The following is a 13,319-nucleotide window of genomic DNA, read 5'->3' on the forward strand; positions in this document are numbered from 1 at the left end:
CCACAAAAGGGAGTTAAAAAATTACCAAGAGATTAATTACTTTCAGCCTAACCAAGCTAAATTCCTTTCTGCAGCTCCAGTTGATTGTAAAATTTCTCAGATAGAATCTGGCAGCAGCATCAAAGCTGATGTCTTGAACCTTCAAACATGTCTGTAAGACCTCAAATACTCAAGATGAACATGGAACTACTGCCAGATCTCAGCTCCGTGTGTGGACTCTGGCTAGCTTGCATCCACCAGCAAATTATCAGTTTTGTGCCAACTTAATTGCAATTTTTAACGATATCCTAATCCGGGACCATTGTTCAATTCAAATTCTTCAGTTTTCCACTTTTGAACCCTGTGGGAGCTAAGTGAAACCCAGAAATCATCCACCCAAACAATGACATAATCCAGTACTGGAAGACAAGAAGCTACTCAGTCACAGCACTGTTGGGTTGCAACCATTTCTTTGCACATGCTAACCTCAAATCTGCTTTCTTTCAAAGACACATTGAGTGCATGAACTTGCATAGATGGACATACATTTGGCCATACATTTGGCTTTCTTACACACTACTTCAAACACATCTAGTCATAAAAGCATATTGAGGACACAAAATGGAGTGATTTACAAACATCACATGAAAAAGAACATTTAAAATTCTCATTCAGAACTCTCTATAAAAACATCCAGAGTCCCAGAAAGCACATCGGTAAGTGGATGACAATGTGGTCCTGCAAAGATTTAAACAAGTAAAATTTGTAGGGTGACTGTTCTATTAAAGCAAATTACATACTTGACAGGAGGAGAAGGATGTAGACTAATATGACAAAGTCAATCTGTTTTTTAGGTTGTTTTTCTTTTTTCTCCTATTAAATATGTGAGCCTCTTTACTGAAGGACAGAAGCTACTATTTTAAGTCTCAGGTCAAATTATCAAGACTCCCTGCAACAAGTCCAGACTTTCCTGTTTCCCACATCTTTTGGGGCACGAATGTCCACCCCTCAGATTTCTGGAAGAAACAATGAGGTTCTTCCCACTGTGCAGATACCACTACTGGCAAAAAGCACTAGAAGCAAAACTGGCCAAGCTGTACATTTATAAAGAAAATGTAAAGAATTTCTAGGTAAATACAATTACAAAGGTTTTTAGAAGTAAAAATGACAGCTGATGCTAACAGTTCTCCACTGCCACAACCATTGCTGCTGTCATTTTTCCATTTAAAATTCCCTCAAGAACCTTCAGTGGAACTATAGACTTTTAGCAACTTATAAATACTTTGATGACAGATTACACACTGATACATGCAATAAAGCGACAAAAGGCATTTATATCTTAACTACTACTGGGGCTAAAAAACATACATGAAATGTTTACATCTTGTCTATTGTTTCTGATAAAAGTATTTTCTAAAGCACAAGAAATGGGGTCAGAGTGGCTGGAGAACAGCCAGGCAGAGAGGGACCTGGGGGTGCTGGTTGACGGTAGACTGAACATAAGCCTGCAGTGTGCCCAGGCAGCCAAGAGGGCCAATGGCATCCTGGCCTGCATCAGGAACAGTGTGGCCAGCAGGAGCAGGGAGGTCATTCTGCCCCTGTACACTGCACTGGTTAGGCTGCACCTCGAGTCCTGTGTCCAGTTCTGGGCCCCTCAGTTTAGGAAGGATGTTGACCTGCTGGAACGAGTCCAGAGAAGAGCAACAAAGTTGGTGAGGGGTTTGGAACACAAGCCCTATGAGGAGAGGCTGAGGGAGCTGGGGTTGCTTAGCCTGGAGAAGAGGAGACTGAGGGGTGACCTTATTACTCTCTACAACTACCTGAAGGGAGGTTGTAGACAGACGGATGTTGGTCTCTTCTCCCAGGCAGCCAGTACCAGAACAAGAGGACACAGTCTCAGGCTGCGCCAGGGGAGGTTCAGGTTGGATGTTAGGAAAAAGTTCTATACAGAGAGAGTGATTGCCCATTGGAATGGGCTGCCTGGGGAGGTGCTGGAGTCGCCATCACTGGAGGTTTTCAGGAGAAGACTTGATGGGGTGCTTGGTGCTACGGGTTAGTTGTTTAGGTGGTGTTGGATTGGTTGATGGGTTGGACGCAATGATCTTGAAGGTCTCTTCCAACCTGGTTTATTCTATGTATTCTAAATTAAAGATTTGATTATAACCTTTGCCAATATATTCTCCGAATTGGTATTCAGTCTTGTTGGCAATGTGCAATGGTAGCTCTTCTACATGCATGAGAATTGTTAAGCAAGAAGTCTACCTTTCACAGTGGTAAGTCACAATTTGGGAAAAAAAAAAGGGGGTGGGGGTGGCTCTGTATCAGCTCTGCCTGCGTGCTGGGATTTTGTTACTGCTTGCTTGGAAGAAAAGCTTGAATTCCATTTCTAGTATCTTTGGAAATATGAGCCTCTGCCTCATTTTAAAATGAAACCTCCACCTGTTTCCAAACAACATGATGTGTTACGGTCAAACTGCATTTCACTGTAGGATACTTCCCATCTGATGAGTTATTCTACATTTAAAAGGAAAAAAGACATAAAGCTACAGGGTTATCAGAAAGTCCTGTTGCTGATTATATGCTGTGGTGGTTTAGGCTGGGTGCTGGCCGAGATGCCACTGCGCAGGCCACACCTGGGAGGTCCCAAGGGGTGGTCCCAGCCCAGGGGGTGGTCACAGGGACCAGGTATTCCATTCCCATAATGCCCTGCTCCCCTATAAAAAGTCCATGCGGGGTCTTCACTTCCTCTTTCGTCCCCTGCTGCTGCCTAGGTAACATGGCGTGAGCTGCCTCCCTTGGGCCTGCCCAGGCCCAAGGTGGGGTTGGGGGGGAGGAAAGAGCCCTGGGGGAGGGTTTGGGTGTACCCCCAGGTGGGGATGGGATGTTCTTGGGTATGTTCTGGGATCTCTCTCTTTATCATGGTGCTTGTGGGTCTCTGTAAAACTTTCATTGTTGTTTATTGTTGTTTTCCTATTTAAACTTTCCATCACTTTTGCAATCTGTTTGCCTGAGTCGTTATTTCTGCCTGTGGTGGGGAGGGGATCTGCCCCAACCCATTACATATGCCATTATATATTAATTATTTAAATATTTATGTACTAAATATTTATGTACTAATGTCATAGAGAGGGTTGGCAATACTTTTTTGAGAGTTTTTTTCATTCACAATGTCACATGCTTTATACCTACCTTTTAACTGCAAAATAATACAGATTTTTCAGGCTTCAGTTCTGGAAATGCTACATGCTAACTCAGGAAAAGCTCAAGCATTTCTTCCCCCTTGTACTCCTGGGTACAACTGAAAACCCATTCCTTTGACACCTGTTTTGAATTACAATTGTGTTCATTCCCACTAAATTGTTGTTAGGAGACAATGAAAATAGAATTGAAATGCTTAGGGAAAAAACCCAAACCACCAACACCATAGTAGTGGGATTAAAAATTACAGAATCAGAGTGGCTGAGGTTGGGAAAGATCTCTGATCCAACCTCCTTGCTCATACAGGGCCACCAAGGGAGCAACCTAGGGTTGCTCAACACTTTGTCCAGTTGGCTTTCGAACATCTCCAAGAAGGGACACTCCACAATCTCTCTGGGCAACCTGTATCAGCACATGGTCACCCTCACAGTAAAAAAAAGTGTTTCCTGATGTTCAGAGGGAATCTCCCATGTTTCAGTTTGTGCCTATTGCCTCTGGTCCTGTCACTGGATCCTACTGAAAAAACCCGTTACCTTTCTTGTCTTTGTATTCTTGTATTTAAATACACTGTATTTACATACATTGTTAAGATCATCCTGAGTCTTCTCTTCTCTTGGACTTTCTTCCTATGGGTGGTCCCCTCAGCATCTGGGTGGCCCAGAAGCCAGTGTACAAATAGGCACCAAAAAATTTCAGTGCTTTCCCACATGGCAGAACCTTGCTTTAAATCCTTAGTTCCTCTCTCCATCACCCAACACAGCAAATGCACAGCAAAATACTTTAGTAGAGCAAGCATTTAGGCTGCTCTAAATGTCAAGAGATGTCAGCAACCATCCCAAGGCAGACCTAAAATCTCTGAAGTCCAGGCACAGGCCTTGAGAGGTGAATTTTAGGAACTGATTGAAAAGACTCTGGATAGGAGAATAGATACCCTTCTTGCATTTCACATCTTCAGAAGAATTTAAAAGTCACACACAGAAAAAAAGTACTTCTACTGAGGGAGATCAAGTGCCATTGAAAGCACAAGGCCTTAATTAGATCCATAAACACATTAGAGTTTAGCAATTAGGAACTGCTTAAATATTGTATTTCTGTTGATGTTAGACAAGCTTTCACTTCTCTCTCTCTCAATGAAACCTTCCAGCCTTAGGTCTTCATTAAATAAAGCTTGGCTCCAACACTCATCATTAAAGTAAAAAATTACAGGAAACTGGAGGACATGGTCAGAATGAGGCATACAACAAAACACCACATAAACAGATAAATTAGATATGGACCATTTTCAGGTTCCCTGTCAGATTTAACGCTTGCATGGTCTGTTTTTATTTCATTCTAAAAAGCGCTTCTTACCTGGGCACCGGGGAGAGGGGCTGCAGTTTCAAGCAGTGGAGGTCCCACTCCCTGTACTTCTGGGACTGGATCCATCGCTCCGTGTTTTTTACCATGTTCTGTTTTTAAACAAGAAAACAGCACACAACAGCTGCATCAGAAATGCTAAACACTAATTTCAAACAATCTCAAGAGTATATTGAAATACCTTCTATAACTTTCTACAGCTAACAGAAAAAAAATGAAAACTTTCTGGTTTAGGATGCAAAAAACCCAGTGCACTATTAGTCCTATTGTTTGTCCACATTTCAAAAAGAATAGAATAGAATAGACCAGGTTGGAAGAGACCTTCAAGATCATCATGTCCAACTACTTATCCAACCCAACTAATCAACTAAACCATGCAACCAAGCACCCCATCAAGTCTCCTCCTAAGCACCTCCAATGACGGTGACTCCACGACCTCTCTGGGCAGCCCATTCCAATGGGCAATCACCCTCTCTGTGTAGAATTTCCTCCCAACATCCAGCCTAAACCTCCCCTGATGCAGCCTGAGACTATGTCCTCTTGTTCTGGTGCTGGTTGCCTGGGAGAAGAGACCAACATCCGCCTGTCTACAACCTCCCTTCAGGTAGTTGTAGACAGCAATAAGGTCTCCCCTGAGCCTCCTCTTCTCCAGACTAAGCAACCTCAACTCCCTCAGCCTCTCCTCATAGGGCTTGTGTTCCAAACCCCTCACCAACTTTGTTGCCCTTCTCTGGACACGTTCCAGCAACTCATCATCTTTCCTAAACTGAGGGGCCCAGAACTGGACACAGGACTCAAGGTGTGGCCTAACCAATGCAGTGTACAGGGGCAGAATGACCATTGGCCCTTTTGGCTGCCTGGGCACACTGCAGGCTCATGTTCAGCCTACCATCAACCAGTACCCCCAGGTCCCTCTCCGCCTGGCTGCTCTCCAGCCACTCTGACCCCAGCCTGTAGCACTGCATGGGGTTGTTGTGGGCAATGTGCAGAACCCAACCCAAGAAACAACACCATTAACAGTAAATGGCAGTGAAAAGTCTTTAATTAGGCACTTGTGGATTTTATACTGGTAAAATGGAGGCTTGCTATTCTTCTCACACCTTAAACACAATGGAAAATGTTAATTTGTTTGCTCAGTGACTCATGTTTCTTCCACATAAACCAAAGTTTTGATGCCACACAAAATTTGCACCGTCTTACCAGAATAAGTAACATTAGTCTACTGATGCAAGTGCTTCTGCCAAGCTTTACTCTAATCAGCAGAATGATGAAATGCTTGATTTTGAATTTACCATCTTCTAACTAAATGTAGCAGGTATGATTCACCCCAACTGATTAAGAGCTGCTATAAAAATGGAAGATTTTCAAAAGAGCAAAATCTAAACTGCAGAAGGAATTTCTACAACCTACACAGAGAGCAACAAATTTACATTTACAATGTTACACTAACCTGCATTCGCGCTGCAATGGCAAGAGAACCAGCAGCATTTTCAGCGTTCTTTTGCTCACCATAGTTCTGTTTCTCTGTAAAAGAGAACCATAATAAATAGCAAAGCTTTTGTGAGTGGGAACATGTGTATTTGAAAGCTATGTGTTGTTGACTTGACATTTAAGTATGTCATTGACAACATTATAGGTGGCTTCTTTAACACTCCAAATAAAATCGCCCAGGATGATGGATACAGTGGAAAAATCAGGGAGGAATTGTATGCTCTGAAGCCTGAATGCATGTTTATGTAATATGATCAAGCACACACATACTTGTAAAAAGAAAAAAGGAAACACAGAGATTAATTCCAGGATCCAAATAATTGCTTTTGGACCACTGAAAAAAAAAATTAATTAAAAACTGAATGGCTGTAAGGATATGAAAAGCTATATCTTTTAAACCAGAACTCCTAAATGAGTGTGGTAAAGACTGTTTTCCTTTCCACACAACCACTGCAACCTAAGAGATCAATGAAATGATAACAAAATAGTAGATAGGATTATTAACCAATGAGATTTATAACTTGGAATCAGAATACACAACATCTGTTGAGCAGTAAAAATTATCTTCAACAGTGTGACATTAAAAGTAAATATTCTCAAGTCTGCAAGAGACTGAGTGATCCAAGCTTTAGAGACTTCTACAATTACTTCCAGTGGCAATATATCATATAGTAATTGTACATTAGCTACCTTAAATAAATACATTGTTCTATGATGTTTATGTAATTCTTTTGGCTTGTTCTCCTGTTGTTGTTTATTGAGTTTTATCTAGACAATTCTCCAAAATTCACACTCTGTTCTCCTCAGGCATAGCAAGGCCCTAGTTGCATTCTGAAGGGAGTAGGCACAATTGTAATAAAAAATAACAACTGTATGCTGACGGCTTTGACCATTTTCCCCCCAGGGAAACTTAAGTATAAACTCTGACCTGGTAAAGCCCTCACTTTACTCATCACATTTGTATTGATCATAAAATGCTCAAGTTACCTTGCACAATTAGCCCTCCTGACAAGAAGACATAGGTGGGCAGGGTACAAAAACCTCAGGCTGGATCCAGAGGAGAAGACAAAGGGGTGCAGAGGAGCCAGGACAGCAACCCACCACACCATGTCCAGCTCCAGCCCACTCTCACATGCATGACCAAGACAGCAAGAGACCCTTTTGGCAAAGCCTCAAGTAATTATGTTTTCTAATCCTTTCTCAAACTTTCCTCCAGTAGGCATCGATATGTCAGAGACAAAGTTAACCAAGCAGAAGGCAACAGTCCTGACACTAAGAGTGTCTGTAAAGTCCTTCTACCTGCATTAATACTTTCTGTTTAAAAACAAACACAAGAAAACACCCACAACAAAACAGAACAAACAGAAACAACACCAAAAAGAATAACATTCTGGAGATGTTCAGTTTTAGATTCAGACAGAGGAATTTTACTGGAATAGTCTATCACAGTCATAAGTTGATTGTTGTTGCTCTGAGATCAGGCTGGGAGAGCTGCCAAAGAGACAAATGAAGTAGGAAAAATAAAGTTTAAAATCCCTTTTCAGACAGCTGCGCTTTACAGAAACATTTCAACTTTTTATGTTATTTGGCTTAATAGAACGTCTTTATTGGTGCAGAGCTAGCATGGGTGTAAATACATAACAGGATTAGACATTTCCCTTCAATAAACTACATCTCTTAGGATACTTATGCTACACACTCACCCCACAAATAACTAACAAGGCTTTTGCAGGACTGAAGGTGAAGCTAGACAATCACAGGATTGCAACAGCTCTCTTAAGATAAACTTTTCAGATGGGAGCAAGAATAACATTCTCTGGTTTGAACTACGGCCCAAAGATCACATGAACTGCAGACACTGTGCTTCATCCTCTGACATGCTAATGAAGGCCCATTTGCTCGTCTGTTTGTACCCTACTGTGCAGACTGGGCAAGAGTTGCTGTCATGCACTACCTGCCTGAACAGGCAGCTTAGAATAGAGAGGTGGGGAAATGGTTGAATTTCCTACTAACTTAGTCAAACCACGTGGGCTTCAGATTTCAAGTGATTCCAAAGGAGCTGGACATCAAATCCCAATTAATTCTGACATCTAAGTTTTATTCAGAAACTTGATTTTCATTCTAACTTCTACAGATTAATATTCCTGCCAGTGCTCACTTGATTCCAAAATCATGAGTGAAGCAGAATAAGATGCCGTACTCCTGGAAACTGTAGAATACTTTAAAATTGTGATTTATTTCAAAATACTTGTAAGCCAGAAGAGGCAGAATTTGTTTTCATCATTAGAGCTGTCCAATTCACCTATGTCCTTGCAAATTTTGAGTGCTTTTAAAACAAGCGTGTTAGACTACAAATGTAACTACATAAAACAGAAATCTAGCCATCAGCTAGGAAGAATAAAATTTACTTCATGTCACATTCATCTAGCTCCTGTGACCCTACAGAGGTTCAATTGGACATATAGTAATAATACACACACACCAAAAAACCCACAAACAAACCAGCCAATACCCCAAAAACCACCCCAGAACAATTTCCAGGTACCTTGGCCAGACTGCACCACATAGTATAGCGAAGTGAGTTGTAAGATTCAGTTGTTTCTCTCAAGGTCACAACTGCTTCACAATAGGCTTTTCATATATATCTTGCAGTTAACCAAATGCAATCTTCCTGTCATAGAGACACCTGTGTTTCATGTACCTCTACTGTCTTGAGGTCAGCATTTTTTCCAAGCTGCTAAAATGCGTTTCTGCTATTCTTTTGGAGTTTCTCCAAGATTCTGACAATCTCCAAAGCATAACCATAAAGACAGATGGATATCTGGCAGATAAATTCTATTTAAATTATCTTGCTAAAAATCCCGTGCTGCCTTTCCACTGATACAGCTTGTAAAACACAAAGAAATCTATGTGTTTATGCCACATCTTACATTTCCTGCTTTAAGAATAAACTTTGCTGTGGTACATGAACACCACTCAAATGTTTCAGTTAAGTTTCCCCAACAACGCTATTTTAGGGAAGCGAAACACCAATATTACCTGTAGCTCTACAGGGCAACGAAGGCATGAAGACACTTAAGTCTCAAGACAGGGCATGCAGTTACACTGTGTAACTTTCATGACTCTGAAGACCTAGACTCCCTCTGCCCTGGAAGGAGATAATTAAGTGTCTCAAAGTAGTACTTGCACCAGGTTGCACACAGAGCCTGGAGACTTCGGCCATTAGTGGTGCCCATTCCTTATCGTCCTATTAATTTGTAACATTATCATATGTGGACACAGGTAAATAAATAATATATACATATGCACACACACACACACTATATATATAATTTCATATACATATGAAAAATCTAGAAAATATCTAGAGAAATTTTACAGAAAAGGCAATTCTAGTGGCAGAACAGAACCATTTCTGGGAAGCTTCCTTTATTTTCTATCTAATGAAATTCTGTAGTATTTTTCAACTAAGAAATCAATGAACACAGATAGGGGAGAATGAGGAAGGAGAATCCCAACTCTTTTGCTAGGAGTAATTACTGCAGGACACATTCTGCTTGATCTTAGCTACTCAACATAGCTCTACTCCCTCCTGCATCATTTTCTGCATACAGCTTCACACACATTGCAGCTGATATTTTTTGCTGCTCTTTTCTCTTTTCTTCATGTTCCAGGTGAGTTCACAGAAGTCAAACTATAACACACAGTTCAAAATGGCACTAAATAATATCTCAATTATTGAATCCATAGGATCATCTCTTATTTAACAATCCTGGTATTCTAGCCTTTCTTCCCTCACCTTCTTCCTATTTCCAGACATCTTTCTTATATTTACACATCAGAGGTAAGTATACATCCCCTGTACACAAATACCCACTTCTAGAGGCAAGTCTCCCATAGATGCTGCCTTTAACCACGTTGTGTTGTCACCAATATACCACGCACTTATCTCAAAGACTTCTTACCTGACAGCGAGTCACAAGAACAACTGATAACGGTGGTTCCAGGTTTTATCCCGCTCACAGGAATATTATCAGGTTTTGCGCTGCCAATTACCACCACATCTGCATGGGGAAGCTAGGGAGAGCCCAAACATTCCACCAGAAACAAAACAAGCATTCAATGTTAGAAATGCATTCTTGAATATGTATCTTGCAATATTCAGATATAATATTACAATGTATTATAATCACATTAACAATGTAGTACTATAATATACAGCAATAGTCTGTTGAGCAAAGTATTTGCAGACAACAACAAAATTCCAGCTGATGGCTTGATTCCTAACCCATATGAAATTTAAGAATAATAGCATTTAAAATGAAGTCAGATAAACAAACTCTGAAATCAGGTAAGTTGGGTTACAGTCAGCATCAATAATATTTAAGGGGATTACATACTTTCAAAGCAAAAGCCCTATCATTGTCCAAAGTCCTGTCCAACAAGATAACCTGGAGAGACTCAATAAAGAGAAGGGTTGAAAAATAGTAAATAGACAACTATAAAGAATACAGTCAGATTATATGACATCAGAAAACCAGGCCAGCTGACAGGAATGCAAAATTACCTGACCTGCAAACATCAATGTCTTTGAAGAATATCAATTAAAGCTTCTCAATTCATGCTGGTTAATCAGTGCCTCTGATTTACTTCAACCTGACAGATGTTGGAGCAACAATGGTTACTACAAAAATTTCCTACTCAAAGACAAAAGTATCTTCCTTTCCTCCCTCCTCTGAAACAAGACCTTGTACTAATTATTAGAATCAGCATGAGATAGTACCAGAGATTCACTAGACAAGTAAAATACAGGTACAGCACTGCTTTAAGCCTGAATGTAATTTTTTTTCCAGAGGTCTAGTGATGTGGGGAACATTTTGAAAAATGTAAATTAATACTAAGTGTCACAAACACTATGAGCCTCTCTATGAATTGATTTGTGACTGACAAGTGTTCCAACTTATTTTTTGGCTGAACGTGCTCTGACGCAACCCTGCCCAACAGTCCTGCCAAGAGAGCTACAAATCCTGTCAGGGTAGCAGGCTTTTGGCACAGCTGAGCATCCGGCTGTAGAAAAGAGCGTATCTGTGGTGGAAAAGGCAGAAAGCTAAAAAAGCTCCATCTTAACCCTCAGAGGACACAAGGATGGCCTAACCCTCCTTAGAAATCCACATGAGGAAACAAAGCCAAAAGTGCAGTAGAAGATTTACTTGCTTGACAAATGACTAATGCAATGCGCTGATTCAGGCTTCAGTCAGAACTCCTGCAGCACTCCTATGATTGTCTGCAAACAGTGTTTAGTTATTCAGCCTTATCCAAACTGCTTACACTCCTGTGTCTGCTGTGAATATCAACTTACAGGCAACTCCTAGAAGGCCACATAAATCATAACATCTGACCAATGTCAGATCAAATATTGAAGAACCTGCAAGTAAATTTGCACAACAAGATTCTGCAATGACTTGTGTGCCAAGAAAGTGTTCTGTGATTACTATGCTGAAGACACACTTTCCCCTGCAAAGGAGGCAGTCTCTGCTCCTCCTAACAGTCAACAACATCAAAACAGAGGAAGGCAATGATTATTCTCAGTTACATGAACCTAGCTTGCCTTTTTCTTTTTTTTTTAAGAAAAAAAAACAAGCTCATATCCTAGCAGTTGTAATTCACATACTTTAAATCAGTTATAATTCATATACTGAATGTCTGAATGCTTCTGGGTCAAGGACTATGAGCTTTGTACACTGCTCAGCATCATGAAACTAGGAACCAGGTGAGAGTTGTATGCAACAAGTAATAGTTTTGACAAGTGTTCGGCCCACAGACTTATGACAGAATTGATCCAATGTATCTGCCACACTGGAAAACCACAGACATGTCCAAGTATCCATCTCTATGACTACCAATCATAGTGTTCAAAAATGTTCTTAACAGCTGAATATAATCATTTTTGTAGCCAATGTTAACACTACTTTGGATGGCTAACATCTCACATACCCATAAATACATCGCAAAACCTGAACTTTTTATCTTATTTCCTTGCCCTGCCTCCTGTATCACATGACAAAAGCTGTATCACACTGCAGCAAACAGTAGTCCTGCAGGTTGAAGACACCCACTGAAAGTAAAATAAAATAGTTGTTTACAAAATTTTGGGTGTCCTTGGAACAAATTTATGTGATCTCCATCAGGTCATTTTGGTTTCACTCTCAAGAAGTTGTGGCCACGTAGCCCCTGTATTTTTTAACTCTCTTGCCATAACCTACTCTTTTGACTGCCTGTAAATTACTAAAGCAAACAGAAAGTCTTTGGAGGCATGTGAAGGCTTATCTCCTACATCAGAAACAAATAACAGATGTCTGAGATGGAAAAGACCTATGAAGCCATCACATCCAACCTCCCTAGCAAACACACCACACAGTCCCCAGACAGAGGATGTGTCTGACATGAACCAGATGCTACATGCAGCCACAGCCAGGTCAAGGAGATACCCAAGAGGGTGAATGTGTAGCCACAGCATAACTGGCTGCTGCTTCCTGGACAGCAAGATTGTGTCCCACTAAGCAGGTTAGAGGAAGAAATGGCAAGCACCATGCCAACTCACCCTTAATGTACTAGGCAATGGGCTGAAGACAAAGCAAGCTAATACTCCAGTAGCATCCTGCCTTCTCACCAGTTGGGAAGAGCCGTGTCAATAAATAATCTCAAACTTTACCTCGTAACAAAATATGATTCTTTCCACCAAGATTTAAGTGGAAGCAGATTAAGAAGCACCACCCATTCCCAGGACAGAACATCAAATGTTAAAACAATACAGACTTTCCAGCCAACTATTTAATGATAATAGGACAAAGTAGCTGTACATTCCAGATAACTGAAAACGCATTTTGCCATGAAGCCTACATAAAATCTCCCCCAAAGTTAAAACTGACTGCTAAAAAAGCCATTTTAAAATACATGATCAAAAGAACAAAATATTTGAAATTAATATCAGAATTGTAAAAGTTCTCAGTTTCCTGGGTATGAACTTAGGGCAGGTAGTAAAACTTAAAGAGATGGGATGAGGAACTGGAACCTGATTCAAAGGTTTTTTTACTATTCTCATGAGAAAACTAAATAAATAATAACTTACACATCAGTTTACAGATCAAGTTCTACTTGGAACAGAACAGTAACAATTTACCTTTCTCCACCAAAATGATCAAGTTTTATCTCTCGCTTTGTAACTTATGTTCGTTATACCAAACATATCAATGCAAAAAGATAGCACTTTTTCATGGCAACTATGCACAGCTGTG

At 40.5% G+C, this 13,319-nt stretch overlaps 1 protein-coding gene across 1 annotated transcript in view; it reads right to left on the reverse strand.

Moving 5' to 3' along the window:
- MTHFD1L (methylenetetrahydrofolate dehydrogenase (NADP+ dependent) 1 like) overlaps positions 1 to 13,319 on the reverse strand; it is a 153,729-nt gene that overhangs the window by 128,236 nt on the left and 12,174 nt on the right. The window contains exons 8-10 of the mRNA XM_054162707.1: positions 9,990 to 10,101; positions 5,984 to 6,057; positions 4,528 to 4,625 (exon numbers count right to left, since the gene is read on the reverse strand). Coding sequence (XP_054018682.1) covers positions 4,528 to 4,625; positions 5,984 to 6,057; positions 9,990 to 10,101 — 284 coding nt within the window. The remainder of the gene's footprint in view (positions 1 to 4,527; positions 4,626 to 5,983; positions 6,058 to 9,989; positions 10,102 to 13,319) is intronic.

The sequence above is a fragment of the Dryobates pubescens genome, chromosome 6, assembly GCF_014839835.1.
Source record: "Dryobates pubescens isolate bDryPub1 chromosome 6, bDryPub1.pri, whole genome shotgun sequence".
Lineage (NCBI taxonomy): Eukaryota > Metazoa > Chordata > Aves > Piciformes > Picidae > Dryobates > Dryobates pubescens.